The 14,487-nt window shown below is 35.4% G+C and overlaps 2 protein-coding genes across 4 annotated transcripts; both read left to right on the top strand.

The window, feature by feature from the left end:
- Positions 1-2,978: 2,978 nt before the first annotated feature.
- LOC110740033 (peptide methionine sulfoxide reductase B5-like) lies at positions 2,979-5,676 on the top strand. Its single transcript, XM_021920518.1, has 3 exons — positions 2,979-3,371; positions 4,945-5,101; positions 5,247-5,676. The coding sequence occupies exons 1-3, from the start codon at positions 3,019-3,021 to the stop codon at positions 5,409-5,411; spliced, it is 675 nt and encodes a 224-aa protein (XP_021776210.1). The 5' UTR covers positions 2,979-3,018; the 3' UTR covers positions 5,412-5,676.
- Positions 5,677-6,607: 931 nt separating this feature from the next.
- LOC110740032 (K(+) efflux antiporter 3, chloroplastic-like) lies at positions 6,608-13,771 on the top strand. 3 transcript variants are annotated; one of them, XM_021920515.1, is made up of 19 exons: positions 6,609-6,857; positions 7,730-8,116; positions 8,626-8,727; positions 8,906-8,986; positions 9,257-9,358; positions 9,456-9,533; positions 9,962-10,030; positions 10,218-10,268; positions 10,841-10,954; positions 11,033-11,134; positions 11,245-11,379; positions 11,492-11,673; positions 11,767-11,902; positions 12,109-12,180; positions 12,276-12,377; positions 12,453-12,614; positions 12,830-12,919; positions 13,015-13,176; positions 13,296-13,771. In XM_021920515.1, exons 1-19 carry the CDS (start codon positions 6,822-6,824, stop codon positions 13,506-13,508), a joined length of 2,376 nt encoding a protein of 791 aa, XP_021776207.1. In that variant the 5' UTR covers positions 6,609-6,821; the 3' UTR covers positions 13,509-13,771. The 3 variants fall into 3 exon arrangements, with proteins under 3 accessions (XP_021776209.1, XP_021776207.1, XP_021776208.1); XM_021920517.1 differs by lacking the exon at positions 13,296-13,771 and having other exon boundaries at positions 6,608-6,857; positions 12,825-12,919; positions 13,015-13,155; XM_021920516.1 differs by lacking the exon at positions 7,730-8,116 and having other exon boundaries at positions 6,610-6,857.
- The last annotated feature ends 716 nt before the right edge of the window (positions 13,772-14,487 follow it).

Raw genomic sequence — 14,487 nt, 5'->3', positions numbered from 1 at the left:
ATAAGCCACCAATACCGAGTTGATAAGAACAAGTTTGGCCGCCGCAGAAAGATTCAAAGAAGCAAAAGCAAAAAGACGTTGAACGACCTTATCTACTTGCGGCTGAAAGGCCTAGCATTTACTTCTCTGCAAATTCATCGGAAGGTCCAAATAGGTTCCTAGAGAAGGACGGGAATGCATTTTTAAAGAAGCACTCAGGTATAGACAATAATCCTCAGGCGTATTCGAACTAAATTTCACAAAAGATATCTGGACATTTATCATTTGACCAGAAACTGAACAAAACCTGTTAATAACCCCAAGCATATGATCACAAGCATCCGGAGAAACACGGAAGAACAGCAACGCATCATCTGCAAAGAAAAGATGAGAAACAGATGGAGCTCTCCTAGATACACGCAGCCCCTGAACATACCCTAATTTCTCCGCTTGAGTGATCATAAGAGAAAAAACCTCCATACATAAAACAAACAGATAAGGAGACAAAGGATCCCCTTGTCGCAGACCACAAGACGGAATAATAATCTGCGACGGACTCCCATTAACCAAGATCTGGTAAGAGACCATAGAAAAACATTGCTTGATAAGGCCTAACCAATACGGAGGAAAGCCAAAGAGCTGCAAGACTCGCCATAAAAACTCTCAATTAACCCTGTCATAGGCCTTGTTCATATCTAATTTAATCGCAGTTGAGCATAACTTTATAGACGAAGTATTCATATAAGAAAGCACTTCATGAGCCACCAGAGCATTATCCGACATCAACCACCCAGGAACAAAAGCATTTTGAGTACCAGAAATCAGGGATGGTAGATCCCGTTGGAGCCATGCAGTGATACACTTAGCAATACACTTGTATAAAACATTACAAAGCCCAATAGGTCGAAACTGAGAAGGATATTCAGGTCGGTCCACCTTAGGTAACAGTACTAAGAAAGTACAATTCCATTCTTTCAGTGAATAGCCATGAGCAAAGAAGTATTAAATCGCTGAAATCACCTAAGAACCTAACCTTAGACCAGTTCGTTTTAGAAAAGGCCGCTAAGAAACCTTCCGGACCAGGAGTTTTATTGTTACCAATGTGAAACATTAGCATCTCTAATTTTGTCTCCAGAAAAAGGTTGCAAAAGAAATCGGCGATCCGACTGTGAAATGGTAGGAAAACCCAAGTCCGACCACCAATCGTCCTGAACTGAAAGATGAGGATTCTGACAACAATAAAGGTCCGAAAAATGATCTACCAACAAGGCTTTAACATTTGCAGGATCACAAACCCAGTTACCCAAAGTTTCCTTCAAACTAAAAATTTTATTCCGGCGACGACGATCTTGAACAGAAGAAAAAAGGAGTCGTGAATGAGAATCACCATATCTAATCTTCGATCGCTGTTTCCAATACAAATACGGGGTCTGTGTTTGAGATAATTTCTCATCTCTAGTAGCAAGAAACCGACTTCGATCTTCAGCATTATCCAGCCTTCTAGCCTTAGTCGTTATCGAGTCCTGTAGATCCTTCCAATCAATGCCCCAAGATTTTGTATGCTCAACACACCAGGTAAGAAGCCTTTGACGAATTTTAACCAGTTTTCTGGAAATAGAAAACATTTTTGACCGGAATAAAACTCTGCCGTTCTGACCCAATAATCAAATCCACCTCCCTAATGTCCAAACACCAATTTTCAATTCTCGTAAGACAATCGTTGCATGGTCCGAGAATAAAATAGGGTGGTGTATAATTACAGCCTCCGGGTGCAAGTCCAACCAACAATTAGTAGCATAACCCTTATGTCTATAGTTAGTTGTTTGATTTCTAACTGGTTACAACTTTTATCACTAATGTATCACAAACACAACTCATGCACTATATAATCGGTTGTAAATTTTATTTGCTCAGATCATTTGGTTTAATTGAATATTTTTATATGTAATAGTTAGAAACATATAATTTTAATTTTGCTTTGAATGGGTAAAAATAATACGAAGTATTTGTTTGGAAAGTGAAAAACTTTGCCTTGGTTGAATTTATGGAATATAATTAATATTGTTGTTGGGTCATATAGAAGCTCTATTTCGGTTTTTTATAGTCCGTAGTTTAATAGTAAGTAAGCAAGAAGAAGGGCTTTTTTTTTTTTTTTTTTTATTATTATATTTTTATTTTTGAATTATATACATAGAAAGTAAACAAGCGTATTAAAAAAGGATTATATTATCATATTATATACAAGTAAATTACTTTGAATAATTAATTTGTGAAAGGACATTGATACTGGTACATAGAACATATAAGGAGACATAAGTAAAAATAATACGAAGTAAGTTACATTGATTGACACGTGATTTGTCATGCAATATAAATATATCCAATGCTTTATGCTTACATGCAATCTCCAGGGATATATACATTAATATATTTTGTTTAAAAATACTTTGTAATTGATATGCATGAAAAATTGAATGAACTTCTTATATATGTATGTGAAATTGTATTTCATTCGTTCTTTTTTAATTGAAATGTATTCTCTTTTTTTATTGAAATATAATCCAACCCAACATAAATCATATTTTATTAATTTCATATTCTCTCTCCTCCAATTTTTTCAACTACTTTTGTTTTTTTTCAATTTTTTATTCTTTTATTTACCCCACTACATCCATATTTTATTAATTTCTCCAATTTCTCTTAAAGCTTCGCACATAAAAAAAAATAGAGCAAGTAATTAAAAATGAAGGGAGTAGAAATGTTATAGAAACCAAAAATATGCTCCGTATTTCGTATTGGATTAGATTTCTCGAAGGGTCCGACAAAATTGTGTTGTAGAGGATAGCAAAATGGCCTCAAGTGTATTTAGCATGTATGTTGGTACAAATTCAATGTATTGATGTGAGATTATAGCCCAACCCAAAGATCTTGGAAACCACATTATTTTTGAGCTAAACTATTACAAATATGGAAAAGTATAAATTTTAATATTTATTTATCCCATAAAATAATTATCTTAGTTTGGAAAAGTCGAAGAAAATGGGGTTGAATATTATGAGAACAACCTCACATCTCTCTTCTTCATCCATTACAATCGCCACCACTAAAATACTGAATCCCAAATTTCCATCTAAAAATTATTCTTCTTACCTTCATTATCCCACTAATTATTCCATGCCCATTTGCTTAAATACATCAAAGTTTATATCTTTGGTATCAAAACCTAAAAATCACGCCATTTTTTCAACTGGGTTTTCTGGGAATTTGCACCAAAAAAGCTTGAGGTTTATAACAATGGCGGCTGCTCCTGCTTCAGTTCAAAAACCAGAGGAGGAATGGCGTGCTATTCTCTCTCCTGAGCAGTTTCGTATTCTCAGGCAGAAAGGAACTGAGTATGCTATTCTCCCTCTTATTTTTCGTTGTTATTCTATTTTTATATTCTTTTTTATTTCGTTATTTTGTGATCATTTTGTTATTAATTGTTCATAATTAATGTATTAGCATCTAGGTGATGAATTATACCAAGAAATATGGGTATCAAGAATTTGATAATTTTTCTGAGAATTGGTTGAAATGGTTGAAGAAGTCATAAATAGTTGTAATTAATGATTATTTATGAGTGAAATCACCACGGAATTTATGTTGTTGGTAGTGTTTGTAATTTCATTCACGTTTTATGTTATGGATTAAATGGCTTAAACCTGATTGAGTGATTGCTAATATTGAATAAACCAAATGGATCTTTCTCGAAGTTTAGAGTAACGAATTTGATCATGTTCAAATTAGAGTAGTGAATTTGATTAAGCTGAAAAACCCTTCAGTGTGAGGGATGAAAGAAATATTGGTAGTTGGGAATTTGGTCTACTATAATCTACCTGAACAAGGAGGATTTTAAGTTGTAAGAACTCTTTGAGCACGGTGTGATTAGCCGGTCCTGACCTTGGCAATGCGCTCCTCCTATACACTGAAACGACATGACTACCTGAGCGTGCTAGGGCGTTAACTAGTTCATGCCATGCCCATGTAGCTTGTCTTTACTTCAATTTGCAAAACTTATCTTTGTGCTTCTAGGCCCTGCACTGCTAACTGCCCACATATTTGAGATTTTGAGTCCCAGTTGTATTGCTTGAATGCTAAGATGCCGATTACTCATAAGGATAACAATGTGACGGAGTTGTTGCAAGAGATGATCCTCCACACCTCCTATTTGCCCCAGATTTGTATATCTATCCCTTAAATATAAGTGTTACAAGACCACCTACAGTAGCCTAAAATTCAGAATGTATTACACCATCACCTGTGAGTACCAATACACTTTTTACACGCTGTATCTGGGAGTACCATCACCTGGGACTCTGGGAGTACCCAAATTTGGGTTGATTTGTCATTTTTGGTGTGCGAAACAGTTCAAACCAAAGCGTCAAACCTGGAATTATAATTTACATTGCTATGTCTTTCAAAACATTAATAGACATACAATGTTAGTTATTGTTGATACTTGATATGGCCTTCTAATGAGTTTCTGTAATTTCCTATTTAATGCCTTCCAGAAAAACTCAAATTAATGAAAATGGGTTTCAATCCTCAAATCAGTCATATGCCCTAATGCCCCTAAATTGACATGTTGATGTCAAATGAATGTGAAAAGAGAATTATATCAGTGTGGTTAGTTGTAGAAATGTGAAGTACTCTGTTCTGCTGTCTACTTCAGAGTTGTCATGGTCGTTTGTAGACTGTTGTATACTATAGCTCAGCATGGCTTAACCTTACAATGACCATTTTTTATCCAAATTATGTATGATGAGCTAAGTGAAAAGTGTGCCTTTTTATTTTTTAATTTCTTTTTAAATTTTGTTACTACTGTTTTCTGGGTCTTATGCCAATTATTTTCTGTTGCATAATTTTCTCACATACCATGTTATTTGTGTAGCATCTTTATTATGTTCATGGTCGTCTTTGCTGCAGACTCCCAGGAACAGGAGAATACAACAAGTTTTACGAGGAAGGAATCTACAAGTGTGCAGGATGTGAAACTCCTCTATACAGATCAACAACCAAATTCGACTCTGGTTGTGGTTGGCCAGCTTTCTATGAGGGACTTCCTGGAGCCATAAATCGTACTGTAAGTATCTTCTTTTGCCGTATAGTTCCTGTATGTTTTTTTATTTCACTATGGATTAGTTGTTTGCATCCACAATATGAGAATTGCATATATTTCCAACTTGAATTTAAAAGCAATGAGTTGTAATATTTGTTATGATTTGCAGCCTGATCCCGATGGTAGGAGGGTTGAGATTACTTGTGCAGCATGTGGTGGACATCTTGGTCATGTCTTTAAAGGTGAAAAATTCCCGACTCCCACAGATGAGCGCCACTGTGTCAACAGCGTCTCTTTGAAGTTTGCTCCAGCAAATTCTGATTCTTCTCTGTGAGAGATTGTTAGTACTGCTGATTATATAAGCTCTGATATCTGGTGTTTAGGAAATGTAGTTTCTGGAGTCCTAAAATAAAGTCTTGAATAATTTTACTCTTTCCTTGTTCTACTATGATTTCGTCATGTTTCTTTGTGTTGAGAAAGCTGGCTGACATTGTATATTGTGGTTTCTCAACTTCACCTGACTGGTTAATGATGTTGATTTAAATATTTACCGTGTGAATGATCTCTCTTAGACTATAAAGATGAGTATTAAGTGGGCATTCTTGAATCATGGGAATGACAATGAATTTATATGATATACTGTGAATAAATTCTCATGTCATTATTCTTGATTTTGTAAATCCATTCCCTATTACCTCATTTCTTCGTCAATTTTCATTACCATTCATAACCATATAAGAGGTGGGTGAGTCATGAGTGGTTATGTAAATGTATGAAGAAAAACCCATGTGCCAAGATAATGAACGTTGAGATTCGTTACAAATTTTTGATTACACATTAATGCATTATTTTTCCTGTGATATATAATTGCTTACGAAATGTCTTCATAAATTTCATTACCATGCCGTCCATGCAACTATGCAAGTATGTAAGAGGAGGTGAGTCATGAGTGGTAATGTATATATATGAAGAAAAACCCATGTTTGGGATGGATTACCATGATAATGAACGTGGATTTTCGTTACAAATTTAGTAATTTACACATGAATGCATTAGGCTTCCTATGATTTATAATGGCTTACCAATGGGGTTTGTTAGGGTCATATCAATCACAAATTCTATTCAATGGATCCTTGATCTCCGGTAAATTTGCAATATTATGATTCAATTGCGTGATAATTGTGTTTAAACTTATGACGTTTTTCTATTCAACTTACTTTAGAAACTTAAACTTTAAAGCATTTACTTTTATACAGGCAAAAAGTGAAAAACTTTTAAATTTATCCACGCTATCAAGTAGCAACTACATTCACAACAAACTGTTCTTACAACAACTAATTTTGCTGAACATAACATAACCGTAGCGCAAATAGTCTAAATATGTAATTGGTCAATTCTAAGGCATGAGGAGAAGAATTTTAAGCTTTCTTTGATGAAGAATTATCAGCATCTAAAAGGATAACAAGTTGTGAACAGAGCCACGTAGGCAAATAATTCAAGTTGAACAAAATCCAATCTTTGGTTGAAAATGAAAATGTACGCTTCTCCACATAATTTCTGGGCAAATTCTGCCCATTGTGGATTCTCCGTACACACTTTCTCTCTCCTCCTTACACCACCACAAAAATATTCACAAGTTACAGTTGCTTATTACTTCTAATCTTAAACTAATTTACTGCTAACTATGAAGAATATGAGTTAATCATTATGCATTTATGATTTATGCTCATAATTTTTGTTAATTATGGCGGATTCTATGGTCTTTTCTCATTGCTTCAAGGTATTAATTGTTTCACTCTTATTCACAAGTTTTTTTCTTTACTTATTTTGGGTTGAGTTGGGTTTGAGAATTGAGTTCAGTATATGATAAAATGGGTTCTAATGATGATATTTCCTCTGTTTCTAAATAGTCGCAATGTTTAGTTTTACCTGTCCACAAATTTTGATCATTAATATCTTTATTTAGTTATGTATGTACCCGTTGTAATTTGGTCTATGTGTGACGGATAACGGTATGTTTACTACTAAGCTAAGATCTCATTTGCGTATTTGTGGATTTTTATTCAATTATTTCTGGGAAAATTAGAACATTGCATGTTGAATTTGGTTTAATGAAGCAAAATACTGTATCTTTTTATGGAACTTTTGCTTGTACTTAGCCAATTTTGGATAGTGGAACCCTCTTTGGACTACCTAAAGGCATGAACTTTATTTGAAGAGCCTTAATATTGTGTTGGAATTGAAGATTTTGAATATGTTAAAATGTAGATATTAGAGGAAAGATGATAGATGCTATAGGATATTAGAGAATGGAGACTAAGACATGTGGTTTGACACTTATTGTTTTGGCTTTGGACACCCAATTAACCGAGGTATACCTTTGAACTAGAGGCTCGATGACCTGATAATCCGTTAATGGGGCGGATGTTATTCATGTAGAAAGAGTTGTCCCCATTGATATGAAACTTCCTGTCAGTGAACACAAGAGGAAAAACTTTCTGCCTGTCTTGGTAATAAGATCATGTATTGTTGGAAATTTGATGGTCTATCAAAATGTGTAACAGGATAATAATGTACTACACTTGCAAGATGATTCAGTGTTTGAATGTAAACCAGTATTTCTGACTACTGTGTTTTCTGGTATTCTTGCAGGGTTCTGAATTCACATATAAGAAGATTTTCAATAAAACCCCCTCTACTGAAAACTCAAGTTTTCGTAGATATTCGTTTCAGTTATTATCTTCCAGGGATCGTCTATTCCATCGGCCATCATACAGCAGCTATCCAAGGTTACAAGAAAGTTATGTTACAAGAACCGGATGGGAGAAATTGTCAACATCAGTTCCAGCAAATTTTAGTCATAGAAAATTATTCTTTTCAGGCTCTAGAACAGGTGACAGCAAAAGATTTCAGTTGCATGCTGTGGTTGATGTAGCCAGTGCTGTTGATGTCATTAATGACTTGGGGTTGGATACCTTGACATTCTTGGTGGTTACTGTCGTTATTGTCCCTGTATTCAGAACTATAAGGGCTAGCCCTGTAAGGCATTTTATACCTTCTCATTCAGTAACTTCGATGTCTGATGTGTCTGTTATTGTTTCATACAAAATTTATGTGGCATGCTATAAAGTCATACTTTGTTTATAGGCTCTTCAGACATGGAAATACCAGCATATAGATGTTTTCCCTAGTCATACAGAATATGTTTTACTTTTGAAGTCAATGCGACAGGAGATAGATTCTAGGTACATGCACCTGACCCCAAGGCTTTGGCATTGTTGTTAAATTGACCACTAGTCCACTAGTCCAATTTCATCTTCAAAGTCTCTCTGAATGCTGAGAGTTAATCCTCCAAGGATTAGTTTGCAAGTCTAATAATAGAGATCTGCAACTTTGTGCCATGTTTTTTATTTAAAGATTGCATTTATCATGTGTATCTGAAGCATCTAGATGTGGCTTTTTGTTGGCATGACTTGTAAATATGAATCTGCAATAGCTGTTTCTTTTACTTGCTTCTAAAATGCTTAAGTCTTGCTTTCTGAATGCAGATACTTGGATTCTTTTTTGCTGGCGTTGTTCTAAATCAATTTGGCCTCATCAGAAATCTTACTGATGTTAAAGTTCTCTCAGAGTGGGGTATCCTTTTCCTGGTAAGGTTTATTTTTTCTGCTTGTAGCCCTTGTGATAGTTAGATGTTACTTTAAATCTCTTCTTTAGCCTCAAAAGAAGCATGCTATTGGTATACAGCTTCCCCTAGATTACTATTTTATGTTACTTCAAAACTCTCATATGGTCCTTATATGTTTCATTATCATTTTCTTATGTCAGCTTTTTGAGATGGGTTTAGAGCTTTCACTTGCGCGATTGAAGGCTCTTGCTATATTTGCTTTTGGTATTGGATTGCCTCAGGTACACTCTGTGTCATGCTGGTGCCATTTTATAACTCATAAGTGGATCTGTTATTTTGCTCCTTTAATGGCCCTTATTCGTCGTCATTGGTTTATTTTACTGTGTGTTTGTGTCATCCATTAGTCAACAGTACGCCATATTGTTTTTAATTAAGGGGTCGTATAGATTTCTCTTATTTGTGTGTATGATACCTCTATGAGTCATGCCAATGTTATGTCCTTGTTATGTTTTTATTTTAACTCGTTGTTTTGTTCCTCGCATCTCTTTTAGGTTCTGTTGTCCACACTTGCTTTCTCGGCATTTGAGCTTCCTCCAAATGAGGCAATCGGGACTAAACTTTTGATGTTTTTGTTTCATTCACGGCCCGATTTGGTACGTAATTTTCTTCTTAAGCTTTCCACTGGTACAATTTGTATAACTTTTATTCATGTTGCTGAAGTTACTTCTGTGTTCTTTGAGTCAATTGCAGGTTAACATCAGGAGTATTGATGAGGCTATAGTCATAGGTGCTGCTCTATCATTGTCATCGTCTGCCTTTGTTTTACAGGTTGGCAACTAAACTCTACTACTTTCTTAGTTATTATTCCTTTCAACTTGTAACTAGCTGCAGTAAACATGAATTTATGTAGTTAAATTTAGTTTTATAATGCAGGTAATAGTGTATTGACTGTATACTATTAGTCTCTTCTAGTTAAGTATTACAATATCATTCTTATATTATCAATATATGTCACTGCCTTTTTATCCTCCTTGTCTTTCTATTACAACTATGGAGTCTGAACTTTTCAAAGTTCACTTGCTTACATAGACTCTGTTACTAATCCTTTGTGTATTTTGGTGTTATGGAACTCAAATCTGCATCCATTAACCTCCAATAGATTGTACAATTTGACTTGGATGTTTGCTTGCTCCTATTCATTTACCAAGTACAGATTTCTATGAAGTCCTGACTTTCATCATATACCTGTTTGTTAGCTTCTTGCTGAGAAGGGTGAGCTTCCAACAAGATTTGGCTCAGCTACTTTGGGCATTCTGCTGCTTCAGGTTAATACTAATATGACCATGTTACTGATCCTCTTATAGATTGAGTTTAATATAATTACTTGTTATGAGATTTTACTAGCAATAGTCTGTAATCTTCTCAATTTCTTTTGGATAATGAGTGGAATATATGAAAGCAGAATTTTAGTAGAGCAATAACCCTGTTTCATGAATTTGTGACCTTATGCAGGATATAGCAGTTGTCCCTCTCTTGGTGGTACTCCCGGTGTTAGAAGGCCAGGTAGATTATACTCTTCATTATTCCACCGAATTCTCCCCCCCCCCCAACCAACACACGCACACACAAACAGAAATTATTATAAAAAATTGCAAGGCCATTGGGTGAGCCTCTTTATTCATGTTTCTGAGAGGAAAACATATTCTGTCTGATGTGTTTGACGGGTATCTGGCAGAGTAGTCTCATTTGTATTTAAGACCTATAACATTCTTTTGGTTGGAAGAGCATGGAGTGAGGTGGGATGGGTGGGTGAGGCACTGTTTCTATAGTCTCTTCCTGTAGTTGAATTTTCTCTTCTTTATTATTATTATTATTATAATAAAAATGTCCTCTAATTAATGAATAAATTGGAAAATGTAGGAAAGCCTTTCATGCTGGTGATAATTCATCTTTTTTTTCTTTTTCTTTTTTTTTTTTTAATTATTATTATTATTTCTGTTCTTCTGTCCCCTTTCTCATGCTTTGGATGAGTTCTAACTTCACAACAAGTATTATATCAGCCTGTTCTTTTCATTAGGTTTATTACTGCCAAACTGAGATCATTCATATGTAACACATTTGTTGTTGCTCTGAAGAATTTAGGAGAGCAAAGCATATGGCCTATGCTTGTCAATGAAAGTCTGAAAGCTTTACTCGGACTTGGATTGCTCTCTCTTGGAGGGAAATTCCTTCTGAGGCGAATCTTTGAGGTAGACTTGACATAGTTTATCTACTGACCTTAAGTACTTGTATTATGTACTTCAATTTAAAAGTTGACATATTATTAGGTTGTTGCAGAAACAAGGAGCTCAGAAGCTTTTATTGCTCTTTGCTTACTTACAGTTGCTGGGACTTCACTTGTTACGCAAAAGCTTGGCTTCAGTGACACGGTTCTGATGCATTTGTTGTTTATCATGGGAATTGTTGAATCATCGATTATATTTTTGTTCGACTCACATTTACTTATTTATCTTTGTTGCTTGCATTTGAAACTCATCAGCTCGGAGCTTTTTTGGCTGGTGCCATACTGGCAGAGACAAATTTCAGGACACAAATTGAAGCTGATATAAGACCATTCCGGGGTTTACTTCTAGGATTGTTCTTCGTCACCACAGGAACTTCTATTGATATGCAGGTACTCATCAAGTCCTAGTGGTCTTGAATAGTAGTAGGTTTTGGTGTTCATTTCTTACAAGAAGTCCAAGTGGTCAGTATGTTGATTTTATGTTTTTCATCTTGCTTTGCAGCTTCTTTCCCGAGAATGGCCTAATGTTCTCGCGCTCTTGGGTGGCCTGATTGCTATTAAGACCACGATAATTACAGTCCTAGGTCCCCGGGTTGGACTAACCTTACGAGAAAGCGTAAGAATAGGATTTCTTTTGTCCCAAGGAGGTGAATTTGCATTTGTGGTTTTCTCTCTAGCAAATAGGCAAGTTATGCATATACTGCAACTCACTGTTAACGCTTTTTAAGATTTTTTAATTTTATTTTATTTATAACTGATGAGACTTCATGGAAGCAGGCTGGGAGTTTTACCTCTTGAGCTCAACAAACTTCTCATAATTGTTGTTGTGCTATCAATGGCACTGACGCCTTTTCTTAATGAACTTGGACGGCAAGCTGCTGATTTTGTTGCTGAAAAATTTGAAGCGGACATTGTAAGTTTTTGTTAGTTACAATTAGTTGGTATTACCGAGAAAGAGTCAGAGAGGAGAAAAATGTATTTAATTGAAAACATTCTTGCTTTTAAAACTGCCTTGTCTCGTTACAATAAAACCTCTGTATTCTATTTCCCTCGTCTATGTTTGTATGTGGAATCTTGTGAGCATTCTTGATTTTTTTTTTTTTTTTTTTTTTTTGACAGAAAGCTGCAGATAGCTTGAACTATGATGTTAGTGAACCAGTGGTTATTCTTGGATTTGGACAAATGGGTCAGGTAGAGAGATCCACCAGATCGTTAAATAGAAGTTATCTACTTATAGCAATGCAATCAGCATTCTGATTGCTGTCCATGTGTGACTGCAACTACAGGTCCTTGCAAACTTTTTGTCAGCACCATTGGCATCGGGTGCAGATGGTGAAGCTGCGGGTTGGCCATATGTTGCTTTTGATCTTAATCCTTCCGTTGTCGAGGTTGGTTCTGATTTTAATAAAATATGCATTTATAAGAGATCACTTGTAAGATGGATTTTCTCTTCTTTTTAACAGTCAGCCAAGAAGCTTGGGTTTCCAGTCCTATACGGCGATGGATCTAGACCGACAGTTTTGCAGTCCGCCGGCATATCTTCTCCTAAAGCTGTTTTAGTCATGTATCCGGATAAGAGCAAGGCAATCAATGCAGTTGAAAGCATTCGACTCACATTTCCATCGGTAATTACTCAGTCATTATCCTGGCATAAAAATGATATATCACTTGTAAGATTATCTTCTACGTCCAAATGATGTGAAAATGGCTAATTTTTCCTCTGACAACGCTATCAAGTGATATTTAATGGACTCTTCCGATAGGTTCATCTTTCTTGTTAAATGCGATAGATGGAGAGACAGTTATATATCCTTGACCTGACAAAGTTTGTACAGAACAGGTCCCAATATATGCTAGAGCCCAAGATCTTCAGCATCTGTTGGATTTGAAAAAATCAGGTGCAACTGAGGCAATTATTGAGAATGCAGAGGTAAACATCTGTGTAATATGGCTATCAATTTGTCTAACTTGTTTTGCTCCGCTAGAGGGTAACATCGTACTTGTTGGTTGTCTTTCTGTGAACAGACAAGTTTACAGCTCGGCTCCAAGCTTCTTAAAGGATTCGGTGTAATGTCTGATGATGTAGATTTCCTGAGTCAACTTGTCCGAAATTCCATGGAGATTAATGCTCAAGACACAGTGAACAAAACTAAAGATCAAGAATACAGTGTAATGCAGCCTGTGCAGGTAAGTGTAACTGAGCTTTAAATTAGTTCTGCAAAATTCTGTCCATTACAACAATTTTCTTCCATTATTTTTTCTGTTGAAACAATCCTCAACCAATTCTATTTTTCTTGTCTCAAAAGGTTCGAGTTACAGATTTGATCACTCCAAAATCAACGGGAGTTGCTGATACTGATGATAGCTTTTCGGATTCAGTTCAGCTGAGTGAAGATGATGTTTCAGACGTTGAGGACGATGGTGTCTCTTATTTGAAAATGGGCAGTGAGAACAATTCAGTGATTAAAGGCGAAGAGAGTGATAATCTTTCCCTCAAGTCCCCAAATGACAGGATGTGAAAAATCAGACAAATTTTGTACATGATGTTGTATTGTTTTGTGATTAATGTACTTCTATTACTATTCTTATACAATTATAGAGTTTCTCCGGAATGTAACTTTTTCATGATGATTTTATTATTGCGACCAATGTAGGATAAGATACAATGATGGAATTATTTTGATGTAAATAGTGAAAATCTTAAACTTTATATTGATTTTGTCTTTCAGTTTGCCTAAAAACTTCGTTTAGGCAAGTAAGAAAGGCGCATAATTATGATAAATTGACAAAGTGCTTTGTGTTATAGCTAGGTATAGGAAAAACACTTGGCTTTAAATTGGGTGAACACCGATTCCTACACCAACTTTAAGCCATGGGTACGTCCTACCATCTACAAGCTAAGGCACAACCGAACAAAAAGTGATAAGTGTACTAGTAAATCATACAAATTTACGTATAGTTAGGTGCAACCAAAACAAGTTTACTATTGTGTCTTCGTGTGTGGTCATATTAGTCCGCACATACAGTTTATCTCATTTCCATCTCCTTTCACTCATTCATTCCCCAAAAAAACTTGCCAACCTACTTCTTAATGCATGAATGTTGATCAAGAGATTAACTACTATAGAAAAGAGTCATTTCTTGATGAGAGTTGATTAGTAGTTACTCCTACTTCTTTAGCCTAATAAATGTAGCTAAAATTCACCAATAAAAAGAGAATACTTTCCATTCAAATAAAAGCATTCTACCACTATCAAAAGTGGGATGAAATTTTTACCAAGAAATGTTGACCTTTTTCCTCATATTCTAATAGTATTGCAGTTGTCATTTCTCATTACAAAAAAATGATGCCTATATGATGTTGATAATGTATTCCTTGCCTTTTTCTACCACTAGAATCCTCAATCATGCAACTATGCAACCCCTTTACGGTGCATGCTTAATGTCTTTTCAATGTAGTTGCTCTTTTTGCCCTAACCTACGAATGTAACCTTTTTC

The sequence above is a fragment of the Chenopodium quinoa genome, unplaced genomic scaffold (genome assembly GCF_001683475.1).
Source record: "Chenopodium quinoa cultivar QQ74 unplaced genomic scaffold, ASM168347v1, whole genome shotgun sequence".
Classification (NCBI taxonomy): Eukaryota; Viridiplantae; Streptophyta; class Magnoliopsida; order Caryophyllales; family Amaranthaceae; genus Chenopodium; species Chenopodium quinoa.
Note: the sequence above shows the minus strand (reverse complement) of the source record. Positions and strands in the feature narration are given on the sequence as shown.